The sequence below is a fragment of the Pagrus pagrus genome (genome assembly GCF_965226575.1).
Source record: "Pagrus pagrus genome assembly, chromosome: 12".
Taxonomy (NCBI): domain Eukaryota; kingdom Metazoa; phylum Chordata; class Actinopteri; order Spariformes; family Sparidae; genus Pagrus; species Pagrus pagrus.
The window spans coordinates 22,774,383-22,800,714 of record NC_140196.1 but is presented as its reverse complement, the minus strand read 5'-3'; the positions used below and the strand labels follow the sequence as shown (position 1 = coordinate 22,800,714).

The 26,332-nt window shown below is 41.1% G+C and overlaps 4 protein-coding genes and 1 pseudogene across 5 annotated transcripts; 4 read left to right on the top strand and 1 right to left on the bottom strand.

Annotated features, from left to right (window-relative positions):
* The first annotated feature begins 1,246 nt into the window (after positions 1 to 1,246).
* pecr (peroxisomal trans-2-enoyl-CoA reductase) lies at positions 1,247 to 5,011 on the top strand. Its single transcript, XM_084368342.1, has 8 exons — positions 1,247 to 1,397; positions 2,011 to 2,144; positions 2,248 to 2,413; positions 2,496 to 2,577; positions 2,658 to 2,754; positions 2,840 to 2,950; positions 3,778 to 3,889; positions 4,331 to 5,011. The coding sequence occupies exons 1-8, from the start codon at positions 1,286 to 1,288 to the stop codon at positions 4,411 to 4,413; spliced, it is 897 nt and encodes a 298-aa protein (XP_084224468.1). The 5' UTR covers positions 1,247 to 1,285; the 3' UTR covers positions 4,414 to 5,011.
* A 751-nt stretch (positions 5,012 to 5,762) lies between these two features.
* Positions 5,763 to 8,390, top strand: ndufb3 (NADH:ubiquinone oxidoreductase subunit B3). The gene is made up of 3 exons (XM_084369922.1): positions 5,763 to 5,858; positions 7,936 to 8,064; positions 8,154 to 8,390. The coding sequence occupies exons 2-3, from the start codon at positions 7,937 to 7,939 to the stop codon at positions 8,305 to 8,307; spliced, it is 282 nt and encodes a 93-aa protein (XP_084226048.1). The 5' UTR covers positions 5,763 to 5,858; position 7,936; the 3' UTR covers positions 8,308 to 8,390.
* A 93-nt stretch (positions 8,391 to 8,483) lies between these two features.
* On the bottom strand, positions 8,484 to 12,865 carry LOC311267078 (UDP-glucuronosyltransferase 1A1-like). Its single transcript, XM_084369921.1, has 9 exons — positions 12,330 to 12,865; positions 11,655 to 11,718; positions 11,426 to 11,574; positions 10,707 to 10,834; positions 10,368 to 10,461; positions 10,081 to 10,206; positions 9,909 to 9,996; positions 9,579 to 9,798; positions 8,484 to 9,443 (listed from the first exon to the last, which is right to left on the bottom strand). Exons 1-9 carry the CDS (start codon positions 12,861 to 12,863, stop codon positions 9,173 to 9,175), a joined length of 1,674 nt encoding a protein of 557 aa, XP_084226047.1. The 5' UTR covers positions 12,864 to 12,865; the 3' UTR covers positions 8,484 to 9,172.
* A 3,352-nt stretch (positions 12,866 to 16,217) lies between these two features.
* LOC311266156 (uncharacterized protein) lies at positions 16,218 to 19,822 on the top strand. The gene is made up of 6 exons (XM_084368359.1): positions 16,218 to 16,345; positions 17,526 to 17,606; positions 17,747 to 18,231; positions 18,500 to 18,575; positions 18,897 to 19,025; positions 19,138 to 19,822. The coding sequence occupies exons 3-6, from the start codon at positions 17,781 to 17,783 to the stop codon at positions 19,523 to 19,525; spliced, it is 1,044 nt and encodes a 347-aa protein (XP_084224485.1). The 5' UTR covers positions 16,218 to 16,345; positions 17,526 to 17,606; positions 17,747 to 17,780; the 3' UTR covers positions 19,526 to 19,822.
* A 1,693-nt stretch (positions 19,823 to 21,515) lies between these two features.
* Positions 21,516 to 24,992, top strand: LOC311266580 (C-X-C chemokine receptor type 4-like; annotated as a pseudogene). Its single transcript, XR_014624906.1, has 5 exons — positions 21,516 to 21,654; positions 23,166 to 23,428; positions 23,520 to 23,667; positions 23,709 to 24,058; positions 24,155 to 24,992. The product of XR_014624906.1 is annotated as a C-X-C chemokine receptor type 4-like (transcript).
* The last annotated feature ends 1,340 nt before the right edge of the window (positions 24,993 to 26,332 follow it).

The following is a 26,332-nucleotide window of genomic DNA, read 5'->3' as shown; positions in this document are numbered from 1 at the left end:
TTTGTGTCTTTGTTCATCTGGTTTATAATGTATCAGTAAAATCTAAACTTGTGGCCTACAACAAGAAGATGCTTCACCAAACCTGCATTAACGAGTTGCACCATCAAAAGCAGTTCTGTCCTGATAAATCAGTGCATGTCACGATGTCTCAACATAAAAGGTTCTCCTGGCCTATATTTAATTTAATTTTTTTTTTAGCAGAAAAAAAACCTGCACTGATTTCTTATAGCAAAATGGGTGAATAACCTTCATATCAATGGATGATCTTACTCTGATAATGGAGTTTGTTCGCAATTAAGTGAAAGCCTTTGAGTTTGAAATCCTATGCCTAAATTAAAGAACACTGGTTGGTTCAAAACCCCGGCTCCCCTGGGCGGAACTGAGCTACAGGCCGAAGTATCCTTGAGCAAGATACTGAACCCCAACATTGCTCCTGGAGTGCAGTTGGCACCCTGTGGGGCAGCCTCTGACGCCAGAAAGGCCCTGCGATGAGCCGGCGACCATGAAAATGAGATGAGATGAGACTTGAGCAGTGTTCTCATTTCACTGAGAAGATCAAAAAGTTGTGCATACTAACGAAAGTTATAAATTGGCATACCTAAATGTCACTCAGCTATTCATACCTGTATATTAGGCACAATGCTTTGAAAATGGTCCGTTACAGGTAGGTGGTTGGTGTTTAATAGTATACTATGTCTTTTTTAAAACGGTGGGTTTTCAATCCTGTCATTTCGATGGACTGGAGACCAGGACCTAATATGTAGTAAATCAAGTTACAGTTGAGTTTGTCACTGGTGCTTACGGTGTCAATAGTATTGCATCAAAGTACAGAGGAAAGGTGTAAGTAACACTTTTACAAGTTGCAAACAATTTAAAATTACAGTAAAATAGAAGAACTTGGAAACCATGGGGGGTATTATACAAATCAAGTACATTACATATTAGATTTGTTTATTTTCAATAGAAATGAGGAGGGTTTTTCAGCTTCATAGTTGTACCAAAATGTTTAATTCTTGAAAAAGCCCTGAAAACTTAGAAAACTTAGAATCTTAACTATTTTTACATTTAATAACCATAAAGCTGACAGAAACACGTTAAATTGACAACTTTTGAATAAGATATATTGTATTAACAACTACAGTCTTCTGTATGTATCGAGATAAAGGGACCTTGTAGAGAAACAGGCTACCTCCTGAGAAGAGCAGCGCAGATAATCGACTGCCGTAAAACGTCCAGCAGGGGGCGCAGTGTCGCGCTTCTCCCTCACCTGGGTCAAGAAACAAGTATGGCGGCATCCAGTGTTTTCAGACCAGGCTTGTTCAACCATAAAGTTGCAATAGTGACGGGTGGAGGGACGGGTATCGGTAAAGCTATCTCTGCGGAGCTGCTGGAGCTGGGTGAGTTGACTGCTGTTTTGGATCAAGATACGTGTGTTTGTCACAGTGCGGACAGTCTGAAGTGAACCGCAGCTGACTGACAACAAGAGCCAAGTGAACTTCGACACAGATAGAAGTGCTGTCGGACCAGCTACTATAGTACAGTGGTAGCGCAATGTGTGGTAACTGCTAACAAAAAAATAGAATAAAAAAACTGCGTGACATTATAGCAGATGAATCGTAATGATGTCACAGAATCTGATGGGTAACATAATTTGGTGTAACACCTGAGCCCAGTGGTCTGTTTCCCCTGGATTTCGGTAACTTAGACTTATTTCGCCCACTGTTTGTGTCATGGCTGAATAAATAAGAAAGAAAAATTGTTTCATTTATTGACCTGACGTGACTTTAAAAACTGCCGATGCTATCAAATGTTTCCTCACACTGATATTCAGTGGAAGCCTTCAGTTGTTTCTTCATTCAGAGAGCCCTGTCATCCATGTGAAGACCACACAGGAGCAAACATTGAGTGACATAATTCCCAATAGTCACATCAAAAGACTAAATAATGACTATTCACCAGCCATCTCTCTTTTGCTGGCTGCTATGTCATGGCTAACTATTTTGTTCTCAGGTTGCAGTGTGGTGATCTCCAGCAGAAAGGCAGAGAGGTTGGAGGCAGCAGCTCAGGAGATGAGACAAAAAATCCCTCCCTCCAGCCCTGCGCGTGTCACTCCTCTACCATGTAACATCCGAAATGAGGATGAGGTAGGCCTGTACGCACCTTCATCCTCTGAAACTGCTTCATGTTGTCAGTGCATGTTTGCAAGATGTCATTGTGGCCTGTTGTTTTGACCCCCCTTTGTGGCAGGTGAAGGCTCTTGTATCATCGGTGCTGAAGCAGCACGGCAGAATAGACTTCCTGGTGAACAATGGAGGAGGTCAGTTCAGCAGCCCGGCAGAGCACATGACATCTAAAGGCTGGAAAGCTGTGATAGACACCAACCTGACTGGAACCTTTCACTGCTGCAAGGAGGGTAAGAAGCAGACTGCTAACACTGGTTCACTTTGTGTTTTTGAAAGCTCTCAGTTTGATTGTTTGCTGGTCTATCCACACAGTCTACAGCGCGTGGATGAAACAGCACGGAGGTGTGATCGTCAACATCATCGCTGACATGTGGAAAGGCTTCCCAGGCATGGCGTAAGCGCCACCGCCTTGAATTTACACTCGCACACACTCTCTTCCAGTTTGTCCAAACACTGTATGTCTCTCCCTGACAGCCACACAGGAGCAGCGAGGTCAGCAGTCGACAACTTGACAAAGAGTCTGGCCATCGAGTGGGCTTCCTCAGGAGTCCGAGTCAACTCTGTTGCACCTGTAAGTACAAGTTATAAATTCATGCAGAATCAATGTTTTGGGTCCTAAATTATGTAGTCAAGTGTGTGCATTTGTTTTGTTGCAGGGCACAATATTTTCCAAAACTGCGATGGAGAACTACAAGGAGTTCGGGCCAAAGCTCTTCAAGATGTCTGTTCCATTCAGCCCTGCAAAGAGGCTGGGAGTACCAGAAGAGGTGTGTAACCATGTCATGACACACACAAGTCCTTGAGGAAAGGAAAAGAAAAGGCACTCATGAAACTCAGCAGCTTTGTCAGATTTAAAAAGTCTTTTAAGGAGTAACTCAACCGATTTTACACATTTAAGTGTGTTTACAGGTCTTGGGGAGTGCTGCTGCATATGTGAAAAAAGTAGTGTAAAGCCTTTTGTGGCTCCTGAGGAAGTTGCATGTAATCTCCCCAAGACCTGTAAACACATGTTAATGTGTAAAATTGGTGGAGTTACCCTTTATCCATGCAGCATTCTTTGAAGTAATACATGCAAAATAATGTGTATTTTCAAGTACTTAACAAAGTCCCTCATCATGTATCTGAAGTCGTGGCTATACCTTGCTAAAATACACACACAAGCATACAGTTTGTTATCAAAATCGCAGTATCTGCTTATTTTAGATAAATCCCCAATTAAATGGTCTAATTGATATCTATCATGTTCAGTTGCATGATAATAAGAAGTCAAACTGAAGTGTTATTCTGAGTATTTAAGGAAAACATCCTCTTATATAACATACTAATGTTGATTTTAGACAGCATGGTTATGTATCATGTTTCACAGAGCTGATGAAAACCACACTGTATCAAGTGTGAGATGATATTAAGAGGTGGTTTTGTTGGGTTGTGGTATGACGGGATGACTAGTGGGCATCAAGAGGGGGCCAGTCAAGCAGTTTAAATACTTCTAGAGCGATCGATACACGGTATTTTCTGTTCTGTTTGTAGTGTGTAGGACTGTAGACTGTAGGGATTTTTATCTGTTTTTATTCTCTTGTGTTTCTTTGTTCAGATCTCATCAGCAGTGTGTTTCCTGCTCTCCCCTGCTGCCTCCTACATTTCTGGAGACACTCTGAGAGTTGATGCAGGACAGAGTCTGTACCACTCCATATGGGAGATACCCGGTACATACATCTTGCTAATGCATCCAAATAGTGCTTGGCAATATATCCATATTACATTGTGATATGGCAGAAGTGTTGTCCTTAGTTATGTAATTTTCTGAACTTACCAGACTGTTCTACTTGTCATTTTTGTCTTTACCCGTTTTATCATCATATCCACATTACTGATGATTATTATCAAAAATTACACTGTTGACATTTTGTGAAAATACCAATAGTCACCCCCACAGTATTGTTACAATATTTATATCAAGATATTTGGAAAAAAATATATTGTGATCTTTGATTTTGTCGGCCAATCCCAGCATTTATCAAGATACTTTAAAATATTCAAACATATATTCTGTATCAAGAATAAAGGTCTTTACAGGTTATACTATATACCATACAGTATACCTTGTAGTATATTTCATTCATGTGGGGATTTATTGTTTATTTCAGATCACAATGCGTGGCCTGAAGCTCCAGAGGGGGAGAACCTGGACGCTCTGAAGGAACTGCTCAAACCAAAGAGCAAACTCTGATTCCCTTTCCTGGAACAGTCTGAGCCCAATGCATAAACACACACATGCTGTGCCAACAAGAATCATGGACGTTGAACTGCACGGGCACCACAAGGGATCATCACACCGTGTTGGCCTTTTTGTAAGATGATGTGATTAATTATGTAAACAATGTACATAACTGTATGTAATTAATAGCAACATGAATGTCTGATTAGTGTCATAGATAAAGAGTAGCAAGATAAAGCTTTTCCAATGCATTTTGTAATTTTGATTAAAAAAGAGGTGAAGTGCCTTTAAACACAGCTGCTACAAAGACCTTTACAAGTTGAGGCTGAAGTCAGAAACGACACCAAATAACAAACAGAACAACAATTATAAATTATTCCAGGAATGTGGCAGTAATTTTGTTTTTATCACCGTTAGTGTCTCTGAGACTGTTTCAAAGTCAGCAGCTACAATGTCAAAAGCAAGATAACCTTTAGTTTTTCAACTTGGACCTTGGAAAAGTCTACTACAGTGATAAGATGGGACAAGAACTGTTTTGTGTCCTACTGTGGCCTGGAGCAGATAAATTATGTCTGCTCTGTTTTTGAAATAATAAATAAATAACACACAACCATGGGTAAAAGTTTTTATTCATGCACACAGTGACAGAGCTCCAATAGACATGAAAATATAGCAAAATGTACTGTGTTTGAGTTGTGTCTCTCCCTCAGAAATTCCCCATCCTTTTAATAATGAGTGAAAAACATTTCACACACCAACTTTGACCATCATATGATTTGGACACAATCCCAACCTTAATAACTGGTGTTACATGGGTGTTGCTTACACACTTGTAGGCTTTGCTATCTATGCAGCACAAGATGAAGAAACTATCCATTCTCATGCTTCTCAGAGCAGTCAGTTAAGAGTCATAGTTACCATTAACAAATTAATTAAACATGTTGTCATAGTTACCATTAACATCTTAATTAAACATGTTGCAAAACATATCTTCATATAATATATCATGGAATGTGTTTTCTTTCTTTTTCTTTATATTAAACATTGAAAGGAAAACATACAAATTCCTTTTAAAATGTAAGAAACGAAATGAAAGTAACAAAACGAAAATAAAATACTTAGATATTAAAGGTATATCTGTAGTAAGTAGTCAACCAGAAGGTTGACAGTTGAATAAATATCTACATGAAGGTAACAATTAGTGATCCTCATGATCCTCAACAGTTACATGTATGGACTAATAGGAATTGTACTAATATTGCTGAAATAGCTTCTGTTTTACAGGTTATCCAATGAACAAACGAATAGAACAAAATAAATATTTTTGGTCCTCAAGTGAAATGTCAAAACGCACGCTTTGGTATTTTGTCCCGAATGCTTTTCCGTAACTTAGCGTAAAACAACGTCAACTGTCGCAAACTTAAGTCCAGCAGCAGAGGTCACAACAAACCGCTCAGGTACAGTGATTGTTTGTAATAACATCATACATTTCTGACGATAATTGTTGCTCTTTCCACTGGGTGACAACACAATCTTTACAAATATGAATGTGTAGCAAATGCGTCCTAGAACAAATGCTTTATTTATCTAGCGAGAGAACGTAAGCTCGTTAGCTAACGTAATGCTAGCCCAGGAAACGCTGTGTACGTTTTTGTCTTCTTTCACTCAACAATTGGATTCATTTTATATGAAGGGCTTATTTATTTTAGGTAGACAAGCTAGTTAAGTAATCAACGACAATGACTGGATTACGATAGACAGTCAGTGATAACTCAAGGCAAGTGTCAAATGTTCAAAACGTTTCACACCGGTGAGCATTAGCAGGCTAATGTCATGAAGGCAGACACAAGTTTGATTCTTTGGGTATTTTAGTAGGAAAAAGTACACATTTAACACACTGTCATAATAACATCAGTATTACTGATCAGTTAGTTTGGACCTGTGGTTTAATCGAAAACAAAACAAATAAAACATTACAAATTGTAATGTGGCATTCATTAAAATATAAAACGTAAACTTTATTCCCGAAATTGTCGCTTACCCTTTTTGTATACAAGGTACAAAGATTAAGGACTGTTTTAAATCAACTAGTGTAATGTGGGCCCATGTATCCTGGCCAGCACATTGACTCCCATAAGGTCAGGTGCCAAACACCCCCACCTCACTGTATAAGACATCTTTTTATTAATGCTGATACAATGAGCAATAAAATGTATTAGGAAGAAAATGAAGTTGTGTATCTTTGCATTGGGGTTGGAGCTTTATTATGTAGTGCGTACTTGATAAAATGGTAATCTTATATAATCATCATATTAATGTGTCAGCCTTTTGCACAGATGGCATTTACAGTCAGCGTTTGTACTAAGTCTTAATAGTTAATAATAGAAAAGGCTTCATTTGAACCATTGTGTTGTCAAGGTTAGGAATATGTTTGAATCCGAATATATCCCTTGAATGAAAAATGCTTGATTTTCAACATAATCTGGTGTTTAGTCTACACAGCCACTCATGTTAACCAAAAATAGTGTTAAGGGGCTCTGTGGAACAAAGAAATCCACAGTCCAGCAGCATTAAACAGCTTAAACACATCATCCACAGGCTTGTATAGGCAACTGAGAGGGACGGGGGAAGGTCTCATTTTTCACATTATGTTACAGTCCGCTCACATGTGGCCAATGAAAAGTGTATAATATATGTAAATTGCTCAAAACGGTTACATAGAGCCCCTTTAATATTTACATTGAAGCGTTCCTGTCTGCATATTGTTTGTCTCCTGGTATTGCAATCAGAAAGCATAAAATAATCATGTTCATAACACACAACATCGTAGTTAATATAAATTTAATGCCAATATACATTCATTGTTGTGGGTATAAAGAAATTCTGTAAACTTTATTTTCACTATTGCAACGATTTAGATGTGATGATAAAGGCTTTGAGAGTGTCGAAATGTTAGAGCTACCTTGAAGGTGCTTGAAAAGTAAATTTTTTAAACTCTTATTAAGCTGTGCATTACATTTAGATGACAGAAACAAGCTGCAGCTTTGATAAAAATGGAATTGAAGTAGCGCTGCAGATACTCAGCACTTTGATCACCAAAGCTGAGTTTGTTTGCCTTCACAGTAAAATGATTTTGACCCAATTTTCAAGCTGTCTTTATTATCTGGACTCAACAAAGAGGAAAACCAAAGAGCGAGCAGTTGTAACTAGGGTTCAGTCTGTGTTGTGGTTCAGGTCTGGAAATGCAGCTTATGAAACAATAGAACTTTCCTTCACTGTTAATTGGAGGAAATATGTTTGGGCCAGGATCCAAGAGCCTTTGTGGATTACAGACAAGTATTATTCTGTGTCTCATATTTCCATTTTGCCTGAAACATTGCTGCTTATGTCTGAGTCTAATCACAGATGTATCTCATATTTTATAAAGTAAAATGATAATCAGAGAGACACAGATTGAGGCTTCTACCAGTAAACTAAGTGGTAATTACCATTTAAAATGACTGTCAACTTGCATATATCTGTATCTGCTCTCAGCATGGGAGGTGACCACGGCCACAGCAAGATGTCCATGCCAGACTGGCGGCAGTGGAAGACAGACGGAACACCACTGGAGTTCACACAGCAGAGGCTGGCAGCCAGGGGCCTCAAGGACCCCTGGGCACGGTCAGTAATTATATCCACACATGATGTATAAATTACATGTTTGTTATTCTTCTTCCTGACCTCTCCTGCTTCTGTTCTTCTGTCTGCAGGAACGAGGCTTGGAGATACTCAGGCGGCTTCGCTCGTGCTGTCACTTTCTCCGAGGTGCTGCTGAGAGGCTTCAAGTGGGGCTTTGCTGCTTTTACTGTTGCTCTGGCTGTAGAGTACGTCATGTTCCCACCCAAGAAGGGTGGCCATCACTAATGTTAATCACTCTCAATGCCAGTTGATAACGGAGTCTAATAATATTCTGTATTTTCTGTTCAATAAATGTTTTTTTGATCACACCACAGCTTTTCTTATTCTTCTTACACGTTTAAACCATAACCACATTTACTCTGCACAAATGTTTGAATTATAACGATTTGTTTTTAAGCTCCCTTAAAAAGACATTTCAAAAATCAGAAATACACATTTTCCTGTTACCTGTAGTGATATTTATCATCTAGACTGTTGGTGTGAGTTGCCAAGTTTTGGAGATATTGACTGTCGAAAGGTTTTCTTCTCTCCAATATAATGAAACTAGCTGGCTACTTTTAATAACTCAAAAGCAACGTCTCTCCAGAATTCATGACGCGGTCAGTTTCATGTAGGACCTATTTTCTTTCTACCAAACTACATCCGCCAACCACATCACTATGCAGAAGCGTGCATCTACTCATGGGCAAGAGGCTAGCTAACAAAGCTAACTAACATTACAGCTCAGCTGTGGAGGATGCCACTGATGTTTACATCCTGCCCTGTCAAGAGCATGAGTTCAGTAGATAGAAAATAGTTCCTACATGAAACTGCTCACAAAAAGGTCTGTCGATTATCTTGAAGATGGTGGGTTATGATTTCTGGAAAGATTTGTTGCTGTTGAGCTTTTCAAATGTATTTCTTTGGAGTGTCATCTCTAGTTCCATTATATATTAAAAACAAACAGACATCTCTATGGCCAATATCTCCAAAACTCAGCAAGAGTAGCACTACAAGAGGAAAAAAGTGTTTTTGATTTTGGGGTGAACTGTCCCTTTTAAAATACAGTATTACTGCTGAGATGTACAGTAGGTAAACATGTGGCACCAGATTAGTCCTGCTTCCTCTTCCTGCCCAGTTTCCAGAGGCAAAGCTTTAAGCATTTTACTGTCAGTATCACAAAAACCAGGACTACAGTAGTCAGCAGCGCTATCACATCCAGGCAGAAGTACTGGATCCAGTTGAGGTCGTGGACAGCAGATCTGAGATGTTTTGCTCCTTTGTGCCGCATCACAAACTCTGTCCAGTACGCAGAAAGCTCAAGTGGGTCAACTTCTCGGTCGTTATGGAGAGCTGACAGCTTCTGAATGTTCTCTTTGTACCTGGACATAAATTGAAAAATACAACATGGGAGTTAAATTCCAAAACTTGTTTGATATTTTGATCATCACGAGCAACATGATTTAAGGAGCTTCTTTTTAACAGAACCAACACTGAGCGACCTCTGACCCCCTCACCTGGTGTCACTGATGACATCGTTCAGTGCCTGAAGAAGGCTCTCTGTAGTGATGGTAACAATGTCCAACACCACTCCCACGCCTTTGCTCGCCATCTTCTGCGCATTGTCCGGCTGGTCCCCTGAGATTGGCACCATCACCATGGGAACAGCGTGACACAGTCCCTCAAAGAGACCGTGTGAGCCAGCATGGGTGATGAAAGCCCGAGCTCCAGGATGTGCTAACACACACAACACAACACAATACAACACAACACAAAGATGTCAGACGTTATTGTATGTGACACGTGGTCGGAGTGTCCTTCACTTCACTGGGAGGATGTTTACAGACCTAGCAGGTCGTTCTGAGGCACCCATTCCATTATCTTCACATTTTCTGGGACACTGCCTGGAACCTGTCTGGTGTACCTCCATATTACCTGCAAAAAACGACTGTCAGCTATTGCTTTTTGACTATCGCATCGATGTATGATTTGAAATGGTGAAATTTATCATTCCTGAACCTTCTGTGGAATCTGTCTGAAGGCTTCTAGAAAGGCAGAGGTCGTTTCTTCAGGCATTTCTGACAGCATGGTGCCCAGAGTGAACACTATGAACCCATGCTCTCCCGACACCCAGGACTCTAAATCCTGCAAACACACACACACACAAACACACATGATGGGCCTGGCATTCATTTCTGTTTTGTTCTATTGATCTCCTTCAATTGAAAGCAGTGAGACAAAGTGAGTAGAAGGAAGTAAAAGAAACTAATTGTTTTCCATAAAAATCAGAATCACACGGGCCTTACTTTAGAAAGAGGATTTCTCACGTTGCAGTTGATTCCACCAACAAGCACCATATTGGGCATGAGAGGGCGTGGGAACTCCAATATGGCGTCAGTCCTGTTTAAACACAATATCACGATATCAATCTGAATATGAGACAAAGAGTCTGACATCTTTTTTTCTCTCAATGTGATTAGTGGCATGAAACAATAACAACAATAAAACTTACCTTTTCACTTTACTTTTCGCTATCGGTGTAATAGTGTGTGTGTGTGTGTGTGAACTTCAGAACAGGACAGTCTAGGTTGATGTGTATTCTTCCCCCAAATATCACTCAACAGTATAACCTTTGTACATGTTACCTCATCAGCCAAATGGCAGACTCTGACAGCACTTCAGCTATGCCCACCTCCTCTCCCAGGAACCGATAGGCTATGTTGTCAAAGTGCCAGTACAGCAGTCGGCACATCAGTGGCTCCAGTAAAGCCACCTGTAGGTCAGAGGCATCACAGAACAATATATTTTAATGGTGCTCAAACTGAAGCCAAAGTTTAACAAGGACAACATGACCTACGTGGTTAAGTGTGGAGCACTTAGGGCTTCTGTTGTGTCAATGCATAATGCATAATACTAAAGGGGGACCATGTACATTTTGGAGAGGAAATTCAAACTCAGAATTGTATTTTTTACAATATAAATGAGGTAATAATACAAACTCAAAAGTATTTATTTTTATCATAACTGAATAAACAAGCTGTTCTCAGAGGAAAATAAGGTCCCCAGAACACTGTTTGAAGCTAGAAAAATGGCAGGGTCCGCCAAATGTAAACAAAGTAAAACAGTATGAAACTGTGTCGTCCTTTAAGGTCAGTTTGTTTATTCAGTCATGAAAACAAAGAGAGTTTGTTTATTTATTTCTTTAGGCATAAAAAATCATTCAATGAAGATCGTTCTCTTCTGATTGAAGTTCTTCCCGAAAACTACATAGTGCACCTTTAGAGTGGAGTAAAGTTTGATTTTTCGGAATAAAAGAAACACAGCCACAGCCACCCCTCATGCATATGTGGCTATGAGTACTCACCAAAGTGTTAACAGTCCTCTCCTTGAAGTTCATTTTATCCGTGTATCCGGTGAAGAAGCGAGGCACATACGAGGGCGGCGAGGGGCAGCCTGCAGACTTCATATCCAGAGAACAAGGAATTCCCCTCAGCAGATTAATAGTGGGGAGACCTGAAAATGTTTAATGATGACCGGTGAGTAAATGTGCAGAAGTGTAAGAACAGAGACAAGCCATGTGTGGCGGGGCTCACCTAATTTCCGAGCTATTAATGAGCCTGTGGGCACCATGGGGTCTGTTAGGACGGCGTCAAAGCCCTGCAGAGTGAAAAGGTACAACAGGAGAGTAGGAGAAAGGGGTGAATCTTAAGAGGAGATACTAAAACAGCACTTATGGGATCAACATTCACATACACAGTAAATGCAGTACATATACAATTCCCTACACTACACTTTTTTGAACAAATGTTGTACTTTTTACTCCACTTCATTTATGCTTAAAATTAAAATGATTAATACAAAATATTTACATTGTCTGAAACCAAAATCTGGCATGTTATCGCAGATAAAGTAGTTACGCTCCATCTAAACCAGCTACAACATTATAATGCTTACACATTGTTGCATCAGTATTACCAATCTCATAATGCCTGAGATAATAATATGATCAATCACAGGGTACTTTCTTTCTCATAAGTAAAGAATAATTGCTTCTGTAGATATAGGGGGTTGTACACAGTAACATGAAGAGGTCACAGAATAATGCAGTCCAATATGGCAACAGCCCCAAAGAGTAAGAGTAGTAAACACAGTCTGATACTGATGTGCCTCATAAATTCAGTATAAAGTTCAAGGCTATTGTATTGGATTTTATTGGCTTTTACACATTATCCTGATCTTGTGTTCAAATCTGTTTTTGTAGGACTCACCTGCTGTGCCAGATGTGAGATGAGACTGTCATTGAACAGTAGGCTTTCGGCACCAGTGTGGATTAAGCCTGTTACTTTTTGGATTTGCGAGAATCGCTTCTTTATCTTCTCTGTGAAAGACAGTGTTGATTTTTTGATCACATCCATGTGTGAGGCCATGACAGAATCAATATAAGCCTTGTCGTACGGAACAGGATAGGTCACAGTCTCGTAGTGTTTCCCTGGACCCATCCGTATGCTGACCTCCGGTATCACAACCGTGACCCGGTGTCCACGTCGACCCATTTCTTGTGCAAGGGCTTTCACACCCACCCAGTGACTCCCATCCATGGGTACCACCAGCAAGTTACCCAAGAAGTTGGAAGACGCAGTGCCACTTGCAGGAACGGTGTTGGAGCCTTCACCCTCTTCTGTCTTCACATTCTTCTCTGGCCCGGAGTTTTCTGCCGTGGACCTCCTCTTCTTATCCACAGCACCATTCAGCTGCATAAACGTGTTTAGCAGCAGGAACACAAACACTGCTGCTTTCCACATTGTTCTCTTTCCTCTGTGTCAACAGCTCACTGAATCCAACAGAGAGAAAGGTAGGGTACAGTGAGGAAGAAATACTGGACTATGACCATATGGAGGACTGACACTGACAAAATCAAAGGAACTAAAGAATTAAAAATACTCACTAACTAAATTAACATAAATACACCAAAAAAACTAGAATGTCACTCAGTAGAGCGCATACCTCCCCCAAGGCCCAACAGTGCCCTTTAATTCAATCAACCCTCATTCAGTATCAAACTCGATAGCCCCGTCACTTTAACCATAACCATATTTTAAAGTCACCAGATAGGATCTGCATTAGATTGTACTCACTCATAGATACCAGCCAACTAAATATATATGATTTGTATTAATCAGGATGCATGCATTTCCCAAAAAAATTAATGAAAATGTCGACAAATTCCTTATCTCGCCATGTTAAAGCATCCATTTCTTTATCTGGATCTGCACCAAACATTAATGGGGTCTATTGGCAAGACCCATCCTTGATCCAGGTTTCATGGAAATCCATTCAGTGGTTCTCGTGTAATCTTGTTGAAAAACCAACCAACAAAAAAACAGACACAAGTGAAAACCTAATATTAGAGTTATTATTAGAAATAAATCTAGGCATTTATTAATTTGCAATTAATACAATTACAATAATTAATACAAATACAATTAGTACAATTAATTAATTTGGATTTTTACTTCTAAATGCTAATGAGAGGGCTGACATTAAATGTGTGTTATAATCTCAACTTCTGCCCATAGGTTGGTTGAGTGCCAATGTTGCAATATGCATCAATATATATATATTTTTGGTGCATTCATTGGTATATTAATGTATTTGTTGAGTCATTTGTTTATTTGTTTATATATATATATATATATATATATATATATATTACGGAAGGGCCATGCATTCATACATTTTATTTCTGTGATAACGAGTTAATTTCATTTGTTTTCTCGAGATCTCGAGTTATTATCTCGAAAGAACAACTGCCATTTTCCTGAGATAATGGGATAATTTTCTTGAGATCTCGAGATAATGAAACTTTGTTTTCCCGAGATAACAATATAATTAATTCGAGATCTCGAGATAATGACTGTGATATGATATGACTGAGATTATGGAGGTGCCCGGGACCTTGTGGCTGGTCAGCTATGTTGTTAACGACGACATCAGGCTCACTTGGATTGCGCCGCCGACATAGCTGAAGCCTTGCTAACCGTCTTTTTAGCTTATGCGCACTAATGTGTATATTATCTGTAATAGCAAAGCATAATGCTATTTCAGCCTGTGTCAGGCCTTGATTGAAAAGATATGTGACGCGGTGATCATATGCTCCTGCTCCTCTGACATTGCTACACTGAATGATGTTTCCTGCAATGATTTAATATACTACACTATCGTTTTGTTTTCTCAATATCTCAAATTAATTATATTGTTATCTCAGGAAAACAAAGTTTTTTTATCTCGAGATGTCGAGGAAATTATCCAGTTATCTCGGGAAAACGTCAGTTGTTATTTCGAGATAATAACTCGAGATCTCGAGAAAACAAATGAAATTAACTCGTTATCACGGGAAAACGGAGGAAATAAAATGTATGAATGCATGTCCCTTTAGGGCTTCCATAATATATATATATATATATATATATATATATATATATAATTTTTTCTTTTTTTTTTGTAGCTTTGGTCCTCCGTAAGAATGCGCCCTCTTTTTTTGTCCTTTACAATACTGCTGTAAACCACTCCCACCTCCCAACCCCGTTCAGCCTCCTCTGTTTGACTTGGAATTCCTCTGTGAATTAGCAGAGTTGGTGCGTTCAAAGTCCTCACTTAAATACAAGTGACAATAGCAGTCCTAGATTGCAGGCTAGAGGTTGGACATTACTGATATGGGACTTTTAATGATACTGTTACTGTGTAATTTAATTTATTGCTATCCATACATAAAAGAAAGCACAATCACAGTTGCTACTGCATTTGGGGGAGAGTTCATCTAGGGAACTGGCTGTGTTTTGTCGGAGAGAAGAGATTTCTGGCTAAACTTGTTTTCTGGACACCCACAGATACAGTTGAGCCGGGTAACAAGCTGTAACAAGACATAGGTCTGGCTAATTTGTTGGTTATTGTTGTTGGAGTTTTCCCCTCTTAAAACATCAGTGTTTGAGACCATCCCTAAATGTATGGATTAATGTCCAAATTAAATATTAGTTGTGTTAAATAACATCAGACCAATGGAACCACTATTACTTTACACCATATTCATTACACATGGAGATATACATTTGAACTGAAAAGGGCAATCCTGTTTACTGTCAGTAATGCAATTGGCTGCAAAACTCCATTTTTACTTGCACGAAATATTAGATACCATATTACCATGAGAAAGTATATCAAGTTCTTTAGAGTTCAAACCTCCTCAATTGGGTCCTGCATTCCCCTTTTCACAGCAGGTATATTGAGTTAGTTAGTAATCTGTTTTATTGAAGTGACTCAGTGAGCAACAGCAGTATATCAGCATACACAATACCAGGATCCTGAAACTCAAGCAACTCAATGGAATGAATCATTTTATTATTTTCACCTGTGTTTTTTCAACTGTGATAAGACAAAATGTGTGTGTTTCACAAAATTACCACAACTGACATATAGAAACCTGGTGCCTGGTAGTATCCGTGTCTGTCTATGACAGATTATTACAGTTTTAACATATGTAGTGGTGGTATGTGATTTACATGAGGATGAAGATGTCATTAGAATTTCCTTTTTTGAGAGTAGCCACAACAATTTGACAGTTACACAAAAAGTGGAGGGAAAATGATCTAGTTGTTAAGAGTTATGTTTTTGTAATTATGACTTAACCTTTATGTAACCAGCAAGTCTCTTCTGTAGTTAAAGGGGCACTATGTTGTTTTGAAGAAGAAACGCAAACTCAGAATTGTAACATTTACAATATCAATGAGGTAATAATACAAGTCCGCCACATATAAACAAAGTAAAACAGTATGAAATTGTGTTGTCCTTTAAGGTCAGTTTGTTTATTCAGCTTATGGAGTCATGAAAACAAAGACATTTTGTTTGTTTAGGCATAAAATCAGTGAAGATCTTTCTCTTCAGATTAAAACTTCTTCCTGAAAACATTTATTTTAATGCATCAAAATGAATTTACAACAGTCACATAAAGGAGACAGACGAGTCAAAACATTCTTCATCAAACATGTTTTGAGGCTGGTGTTTGGATGTGGTGTCTTCTATCATTCAAACGTTTTGTCCACTTGGTGGCGTTATCACCAACTATTTTTAAATAAAAACAGTAGAAGAAGAATCCACGAGCTTCCCTCCCTTCCGGTCCCTTCCGCCCATGTCCCCCCCGCGCGCGCATCTTCAAGCAAGTTATCCTCGAGTTCAACAAGGCAGCCCGAGGTCCGCGAGCTCACTGCGGCACCAGCGAGTTTACTAACAAGTAAGCGCGTCTCTGTCTGCTGGTTTTGGCCAGATGTCAGTAAAAACAGTTAACAGGAATGTCATGTCACGGTAACGGTGAACGATATGAGACGAAGTAAGTTTTAAAGTCTTAGCCTAACGTTCGCTTAAATGAGGAAAACTATCTCCGCGTTAATGTTGATCAACAGCCTTCCGTCTGTTGTTTCATTTAGTCCTGCTAGCTTAGCCGGGGCGCTAAAACCCGCTAAACTACAACAATAGTTAACGGTTAACGACATTTTCGAGTCGGGTGTGCTGAAGTTATTGTTAGATAACCAATGTCAGGGTTTCAAAACAACACGGACCGATGGCCCGCAGGTTCATCGTCGTGTATCAGCTGTTTTGCGACTGATTTTAAGCTAGTTTGGAAATATTCACCATTAAATTGTTGGCTAACTAGCTAAATCGTCAAGTATTGTGAGGGATCTGCGTCATTAGCTGTTCTTCTGGAGAGGCCCTGTGTAGAAAACCTAGCTTAGTTGAAGAAATGTTATGATATCAGTTGATATTATTCTCAAATAATGCTGAATCCTCGTAAGTGAAACTGCGGTTTAATGAACATTTACTGACACACAGCAAACCTGTGGGGAAAGTGGTGTTTCAGCATAGTACTGCTTGGTTTCTGTGTCTCATGGCAAAATACAGCTGTGTGCACTGCTATCACAATACATGCAGAGTTTACAGAGAGTGATGTACAAGGAAGGAGCCTGTCCCAGACATATTGGTATATCGCCATAGGTTGACTGATATGAAAATGTCTTTTATTTAGAGAATACAATGCAGAAAGAATGCTTGGAGTCATTTATAATATTATATTTCCACGTAAGTTTACATTTCAGTCAGTTTAGACAAAGTTTATTGTTAAGTTGTTTATTATCTCGCCCTGTCACAAATATTTGTCGCAAGAGTTTAATAGCCACATTTCAGTGATCAATGCAAAAACTCTGTGTACATCGACCAATGTATCAGCACCTACATTTTTTACTCCCTAAAATCAGGAGTGGCATTGGCCCCAAAAATGAGTCTTGGTCGGTCTCTAATTAAGATCCATTGCAGAAAAGGGAACAAGATAATTTTTCTAATACTTTGCTGTATTTAGTATTTTTCACTGTTTTTATAACCTGTCATTAAATTGTATTTTCTTGTCTTTTGACTTCCAGGCCTGCGACTGATGGCTGGTACGAGTCAGATGGCTTGGAGTCTTTCATTCTTACATCGTCTTTAAGAGTAAAGTATTATAGGCAAGTCAGTATTAGATATTTCTAAAATGTTTTCAGATTGTGATTTCACTTTAATGGTGAAATAAAATTAAGCCAGGCGTCTTAGTGATTGCACCCACATAATGTATATTACAGGTATTCATTGTTTCTCTCTATCACAGGTCATTTGAGTATTGTCTCAAGTGGGAACTACCCATGTCTCCCAGGCGCTCCTCCAGAGGATCAAAGGCCCCCAAGAAGAGCTCCCAGAAAAGCGCCAGCCCTGTTACAGAGGTTCAGCCGCAGAGGTTGAAGGGTAAAAGGCCAAAGAGAGGGCTGAAGAAGGCCAAAGTCGATGACAGCGTAGCTAATCCAGATGAAGGGAGTGGCCGTGATATCCTCGACATCATCAACAGTACAAATGCTGCTAAACATGTTGCCAAGGAGGCGGAGGAGAGGTTTGTAAATGTGACTGATGAAGGAGTGGATGAGTCCGATGAAGACAGGTACTCTGTTGCCAGCAGTGTAGCTTCTGGTCCTTCTCTCCTACACAACACCACTGCCAAGAATTGGAGGCCCTCGAAGGGAGAGTGCTCAGCCTGCCGGAAGCTCTATCAGAAGGCTAAGAGGATGAAAGTGCCAATTAAAAATAAACTCTTAGACAATGGTGAGTGCACCAACAATGTAACGTCTGTGTGGGGAAATTGGGTCGTTGCTAATTCAGTACAGAGGAAAACCTCAATGTTTTTTTCCAAGGCCTGTGTCAGTATCGATTTCACACTGGTGTTTTGAGGCTGAATAACTTCCACATTCACATGGTCTGCGCTCATCAATGGGTAGAGATGACTGCTAGCTGCGATCCAGCGTGTTAGTCTGCTGTCACTGCTCAGATGCATCCTAACAAGTCCAACCTCTCTTTCTGGTTTGTTCTTCAGATCCCAAGTCCCTGACATGTGACCAGTGGGTGCTGATCAAGACCTGGAGACCAAGGACGCTGCCAAATGCAAGAGGGTAAGCCTGCATCTGTGTGTGGTTACTAGCTTTAAAGGGACAATTCACCCCAAAATCAAAAACACATATGTTCCCTCTTATCTGTCCTGTAGTGCTATTTGTCCATATTGATTGTTCTGGTGTGAGTAGTCTGCCTTTTCTCAAACATAATCGAACAAGACAACGCTTGGTTTGTGGTGATCAAAGCACCATAAAACATGCATATGAAAATCTCAACAGCAGTGTCTTTTTCTAGAAGATCATGACCCGGTTACTAAAACCAGGAGGATGGCAAATTCACATGCTGTCAGCAGATTTTAACAACACCTATCTTTTTATCAGGAAGCTTATGGCCCATCTAAAACTGGTTGAGAAAAGACTCAAGGTCAAGAATGGTGCAAAGCAAACTAACCAACGTGCTGGGGAGGGCAAACCATCAGTCTGCTCGAGGGCGCACACTTTCCTTCAGAGGTAATGTTCATCTTTACGCATAACGCACATTCCCTGCAGTATCAAAGCAGATACTGTAAATAGACTTGTTTACAACAAACACATCTTAAACATGCTGTGTTTTTTGTTTTAGGAACCTTCGACAGTGTGTCAGAGTTCCAGTGAAGAAAGAGAGGAAGAAGAACAGGAGGAAGAGGACAAGAGATGATTCTGAGGGTCCTCGCGTCGCCAAGCAGCAGCGCCTCCACGGCAGCAATCACCGCCAGTACATCAGTAGTGACGACACCGATGACAACAGTCTTCACCTAGCCAGGGGTAGCAGTAGCAGTGCTGGTTTTGAGGGATTTAGTGATCAAGACATGGAGATTGGACATCAGATTCCCTCCAAAGTCCCCCTGGAAAAAACCACCAAGCCCAGAGAGGTCCCAACCAATAAGAAAGCACCAAAGAGGGGTGGGTTCAGAGATTTGCTTGCCCAGTTGCGCGGCAACAGCAGCATGGTCGTCAGAGAAACACGTTAGCGAGTTGACTCCCGACTTTTGTTTTTTAAGCCGCCAGGCTTTTACTTGTGATGTTCTCATTGATGTTTGGTGTTCTGAATACCAGTCTGTAAATACTTGTTGCCATTCATGTAGAGTTGTATATAACTTTTTACAGAAGTGAACGACGTGTAACTCTATTTGAGTTTGTTGGCAAAGTTCTGCTGCAGTTTGCTGCATGCTGTACTTGCATGCTATTTATTTTTTCTTAAATTTCAAAATGCCGTTTATTTAAAGTTTCATACAACAGCATAACTGAATAAATGTGTGTTTCTTTTACATTGACGTTGTTTTTAGCCATATTAGGGATGCACAATAATATCGGCATGTAGTGGTGTCACGATTTTGATTCTGAATAGAAAAGTAGTCAAAATGAGCTTTCAATTTTGATCATCAATTTCAAACGCAGTACCAATGATCCCAGATCCTGTGTACAGCCGAAGGTAAACAAGAACCCTCACTTCAGTCAGTCAGTCTTTATTTGTATAGTGCCAATTCACAACAGAAGTCTTCTCATGTCACTTTCCAAACTGAGCAGGTCTAGATGTAGGTCTCATGCTCTTCAAAAAGTGGGAAATGCAGTGACCATCAACAGGTTACTTGTTGTCTGTTTCAGCAGGGGTGGATGGGAGTTTAGGAGCTGAACAGCCTTGGGAACAAAGGTTGCTCTCCTCCTCTGTGTTCTTCAGCCCGGGCAGCGGAGCCGGTGTCCCGAGGGGACCCACTCAGCTGCTGGGAACAGAGCGTGGGAGGGTTCCTGAAGGATCTTGCACGCTGTCCCACAATGCACTGAAAAAATTTATTTTGTTCTCGCATGCAAAAAGTAAAGACAAGTTTAGGTGGCAGCAACGGTCTAATAGCAAATGATTGTATCATTTCCTCTTAGTATAACTATTAAGGCGTGTTGGAAAAACTACAACAACCATAAAGATTAGCATAGTATATACATTTTGTCCTCGGTTTTGTGACACTGTATCTCTGTTCCTTCTTTATAAATAGAAACCTCTGTTTACCAAGGATATAAAAGGATAAGTTTAATCAAAGATGAAAATTCAGGCAGTATCTCCTCACTCCAGTGCTGATGGAATGTATGTGAAGTCCACGAAACATTTGTGGAGCTTTATAACAAAAAGGCATCGCAACATTCTGAAGTAAATGGAGACTTGTTATTTAAAAAACAAAAAGCCAGAAGCCCTGAGATCCCAAGTTTGATTTGAAAAGATGTTATTTTCATCTTTAAGGCATGGTCAAGCTTGTGCACCTACTTCAGATGGTGTGCATGCTAACGCTTTAAGCTTAGCACCTATAGTGAAGATCTCTGCTTAACATCTCCTCAAATCAATTTTGGGATCTCAGGGCTTCCGGAGACATGAATTACGCCAGATGCTGTATGGTGTTATTTTATTTTATTTATTTAGTTGTTTGGTCCCCCATCTACAGTTGTTTAGGAGAACACGGCTGTTTTGCCGTGAAGCTTCAGAAATGTTTTGTGGACTACATTTTGCCCTTTCAATGAATGAATAATTCCAGGTGGTGACTTGTTGAGAGGAGTTCTGTTAACATGGTAAAGAGATTAGATAGTTTAGTTTCTGAAGTATTCTCAAAGGGTGTGTGGATCCTTTCTCAAAAAGCCCACATGGTGGCGCCACTTAACAGAGGAATCAGCACCCCTGTTACAGTATATCAACCCTGTGCCATTCAGTGTACCTTCATACAGAACACAGTTTGACTTGCCCTATCAGGGAGAACTGCAGGTGTAATAAGTAACATTAATGATCATGAAGTGTCCCAGTGAAGGAGTACGTGCAATAAGTAGAGCCGTGGTACCAGTGCACCTAAATGGAATTCGTCCTTTAACGAATGTGATGAGTTACACCTGTGTTTTGTGCTCAGTGTCAGCTTTGAAAAAAAAAGAACTGTCAGCAGCACAATCTATATTATTACTGTCAGTTCAGATGTCTGTTCCAAGAAGCATGTTTACCATTTTATCTGGATAACTTTTGTGAGGTTAAACCAGGAATAGGTTGTTTTCTTTTTCCACATTTGAAGAGCTTTACACAGCAGTGTATTTTTGAGATGTCTGTGCTGATACCAGTGAATGTGGAGGAAGGGTGAGCAAAATGAGAAAGAGATAAGGAACTGAGGGTGTAGTCTTGGAGGTTTGACTGTGGTTTTTTGGGGGCTGCTACTGTTTACTTATGGGATTAATGTATCGGGAGAGGATGGGGACTTCCAGCCAGTGCCAAGCCAGGAAAAGTGTCTGCTGACAGGCATCACACACGTGGATGTGGTCTGTGGAGTTTAATTACAAGTTAACACACTGATTTCATTGAAATGTCATTCAAGTTAAATCGACAAATTAATACTTGAATTAAAAAATTTGAATCACAGAATTTAATATTTAACGTTGACGTTACTGGTTCCGATTAATGATGAGTTCAATTAAAAGACTAACCCGTGTGCCACTCCTGTCAACACAGCATCTGGCCAATCAGAGCCCCAGCTGTCGCTCTGTGCTGCTGATACATTTTAAACCAAAAATGAAATGGAAACTATGAGTGTTAAAGCAGGAAGCAAATGAATTGTGAGAGGGTACTTGATTTAAAGAAACATTATGTAACATTTCGGCATTAATTGTCTTAACACAACTAGACTAGAGTTGTGTACTAGCATTATCCCAAATGTTCCCGACATGTCCAAACTCAGAGAGATCCATTATTTTGTTCAAGGTAACAATGTGTTTAATATGGTCACATGTAGCTTTAACTTCCAGGAGAGAGTCAGAGGAGGGATGTTGGCAAACGTGTCTAAACGTAACCTGATTAAAACTTTCATATATTACTAACCAGTGAACATTTCTGCCTGAGTCACGTCAGATGGATTTTCATCAGCAATGGTGATTGTTTAACAATGAGAACAACTCCCATGATCCCTCACTACATACATTTTTTGAGGTTTTTTTGTTTTGATTGAGACTCAAAAAGGCAGAAATTACATACTGTGTGTTTAAAAGTCTTAAAATGAATTTGCTACTTCATTTTTAAAATTCAATTATTAATTATTTTAAAGACAATAAGGAAACAGAATTCTGAATTTGCTAATTGAATTCCCTCTTTATATGCATCCTTTAAATTCAGTTTTGATTCGTTAAAGGGGCACTATGTAGTTTTGGAGAAGAAATTCTATCAAACTGTGTTAAAATCACATTCCACAATCGGGGAGTCCAGAGGGATGTGCTCCTGCTCGTACTGGTGTCGAAACATTGCTGTTATTCTGCCCTCAGAAAGGCGCCACACCAACATCACACACACACACTCATGGTTCATTGGCAGTGAGAGATAAGAGGGAGTGCTACAGCTTTACCTTAGCTGATAATCATCTCCCATTCACTCACAGAACACCACGTTCACATTCTGCGTCCCCCCTCTCTTATACATGTTCATACGCATGCATCACATAAGACAGTGACGCAGATACAACAAGTCTGTTCACACTGCGGTTGGAGTTGAAACTCCTGCTACTTGTCCTGATTCAACAGAGCGTGGAGTCCGCAGACAGATACGGTCACACATTACACATTGTCTGATTCTCATAGGTCGGTGGTCTTTCCTATTGCCAATAGATCCTGATTATCACAAACCAGAGGTCTCAGGGGCAAAACACTTCAAGCAGTGCATGCACACACACAGCACAGCATCCTGTGATAGAACCACTATCAGCACCTGACACCTCGAAAACAGGAAAAACGTATCAGCAGGAACACAGATGTGTTGGAGTGTTTGGAGGAGGAGCGTGGACGCAGCTATATAAGCGCTGTCGGCAGAAACCTCAACTTCACTCCGCTGAGGAAGCAGAGGGACTGCCTCCGTCATGTCATACTATGAGGTAAGCATGTTCAAAATGTGTTTTGGCTGTTTATGTCTTTCCTTCCTCACTCTGTGCCCCTCAGTCACCATCCTCTAACATCTGTCTACAGCATATCGTCCTGGACTATGACCTCAATGACACGGGCTCTGGCTCTGGCTCTGGTTCTGGGGACCTGGGGGCAGATTTCGAGGAGCCCTGTGATGTGGAGCACATAATGACGGCTGACCTCCAGCAGGTCTTCTTGCCTGCCAACGCAGGTGAGAGATGAGTGGAGGGTTTTCGGTTGGTAAGCTTCCAGTGAATCTCTTTGCGTCCTTGATAAGAAGCAAAATGACTTGATTTGCTCTCCTGTGTTTGTGTGCAGGTCAAAGTGCAGCCTCACAGACCGGTATCGCCTCCACCTCTCAGCTGCTGATCTCCTCTTTGTTCTGGCGCTTCCCTTCTGGGCCGTGGACGCAGCCATGACTGACTGGCGCTTCGGAGCAGCGACCTGCGTCGGCGTGCACGTTATCTACACCGTCAACCTGTACGGCAGCGTGCTCATCCTGGCCTTCATCAGCCTGGACCGCTACCTGGCAGTGGTCCGAGCCACGGACACCAACACTGGTGGACTGAGGCAGCTGCTGGCTCACAGACTGGTTTATGTGGGTGAGTGTCAGAGGGCCTTATGAAGATCGACAGCTTTTTCTCTCTTCTTCTTCCCTCCCACAGGCCCTTACTGTTCTTTATCTTCTCTCCCTGCAGGTGCCTGGCTCCCTGCTGGCCTCCTGGCGGTGCCCGACTTGATATTCGCCCGGACTCAGGAGGGAGGAGAAGGGGCCACTCTGTGCGGGAGAGTCTACCCAGCAGACAATGCTCCTCTCTGGGTTGCAATCTTCCACCTGCAGCTGGTCCTGGTGGGTCTGGTGATCCCAGGTCTGGTCCTCCTGGTTTGCTACTGCGTCATCGTCACCAGGCTGACCCGAGGCCCTCTGGGGGGCCAGAGGCAGAAGCGGCGGGCCGTCAGGACCACCATCGCGTTGGTTCTCTGCTTCTTCGTGTGCTGGCTGCCATACGGAGCAGGCATCTCCGTGGACGCTCTGCTGCGTCTAGAGGTCCTGCCACGCGGCTGCGGCCTGGAGGCCATCCTGGGCGTGTGGCTGGCGGTGGCCGAGCCCATGGCATTTGCACACTGCTGCCTGAACCCTCTGCTGTACGCCTTCCTGGGGGCCGGGTTCAAGAGCTCAGCCCGCAGAGCACTCACACTGAGCCGAGCCTCCAGTTTGAAGATTTTACCACGGAGACGTCCGGGGGCCTCCACGACCACAGAGTCCGAGTCCTCCAGTTTACATTCCAGCTAGTGTTGGCTTGAGCTGTATATATGTGTATATACTGTAAATACATGTGTGTGTGTGTGTGTGTGTGTGTGTGTTTGAGGATGTTTACACAAAGTATCTGAGAGAGTAAGGAGCAGTCTGCTGGCCCACGACTTGTCTTCTCATTTCCTGGTTTCTTTGTAAATACTTATTAGGTTTGTTTTCAGTTCTGCTGTGTTTGTTGTCTACTGTTGCAGATGTTTGTAATAAAATATACCAAATAACCACATCAGTGAAAATGTTTTCTTTTCTCGTTTCTTGCTTCCTGGGTGAAACCACAGCTAATGCCACCATGATCACGTCTCCTCCTCAGTGGGAGACGCAGACGTCATTTAGGCCCAAACTACACAAATAATTCTACCAAGTCTGCTAATGAGGTGTTAAATGAAGATGAAGGCATTTCAGCTTTATCACAGAAAGCACATGTAAAAGGGACAGGAAAGGTGGAAAAGGAAAAACAATGAGCCAGAATCAAATCTATTTTTTATTCAACAGCTGCCAACTATTGTCCAAGGCTGCTTTTTGCAAATACTAGCATTTTCCCTGTTGTTTGGTGTGAGATGGTGGTTTACAGATAAAGGCTGTTTGACAAAAGTGTGAAAATCAGTTGGTATTGTGAGGCGTGTTCTCCTAATCTTTACCATCAGCCTTTCTCCCTCTGCACTGATTCAGAGTCACTCAGCCGCCCGCCATCTGAATCCACTGGTCCGCAGCATTTCATGGTTCTGTTGAGAAATGAAACTGTGCTTTTTGCAACGTGATGTGTGATGGCCAGGTGTGTCTGAGTCACACGCTCCAGTGTGTGCGTGAGTGGACGTGTGTGTGTCAGTGTTTTGGGGGCAGCAGGTGAGATTTATGTTGATGATATAAACAGTGTGCTTCTTCTACGTAGAGAGATGGGAGCACGGGGGGGTCAGGAGGTCTATTTTTCCAGCGCTTTAATGCACTCGCACACACACACAAAGTGCTTCCCACATACGCTACTTCCACTTGGAAGTGGAAGAAACAGAAGCTGGAAGTTTGTTGCGTGTCCTGTTTCCTGGAGGATGAAGAGGAGAGTTGTGAGAGAGGCTTAAAGGAAGAATACAGTAAGACGGATTGGCTGTGCGTGAGTAACTGTGTGCATCAGTGTGACTCAATCCTGCCGTGTGTATGTGCGGCTTTATAGATACAGACGTGTGTGTGCGAAATCAATATATTCAGTCAATGTTGGAAAAAACATTCTTATATATTTGGCCCTCTCTCTCCCTGTCTCTCTCCGTCCTTCACACACACACACACACAGACACAGACACACACACACACGTACACACCGTCACACACTTCTCTTCTATTCATAGTGTATTCAAAACAGGAAAGACTTCCTGCAGCTCATTTTAGGAAAAACAAGCAGCTAAAACAATCAAACAGCCAGAGCAGCTCTGCACTCAGCAACACAGAGAGCTGCGACAAAATAAATCAGTTTAACAACATGAGGAGCCTGTAGTGTGATGGTGATGTGTAAACAGACAGTAGATCTGTTAAGTGTTCAAAGTCACGATTGTTGTGAGCTCTTGCAAATGACACA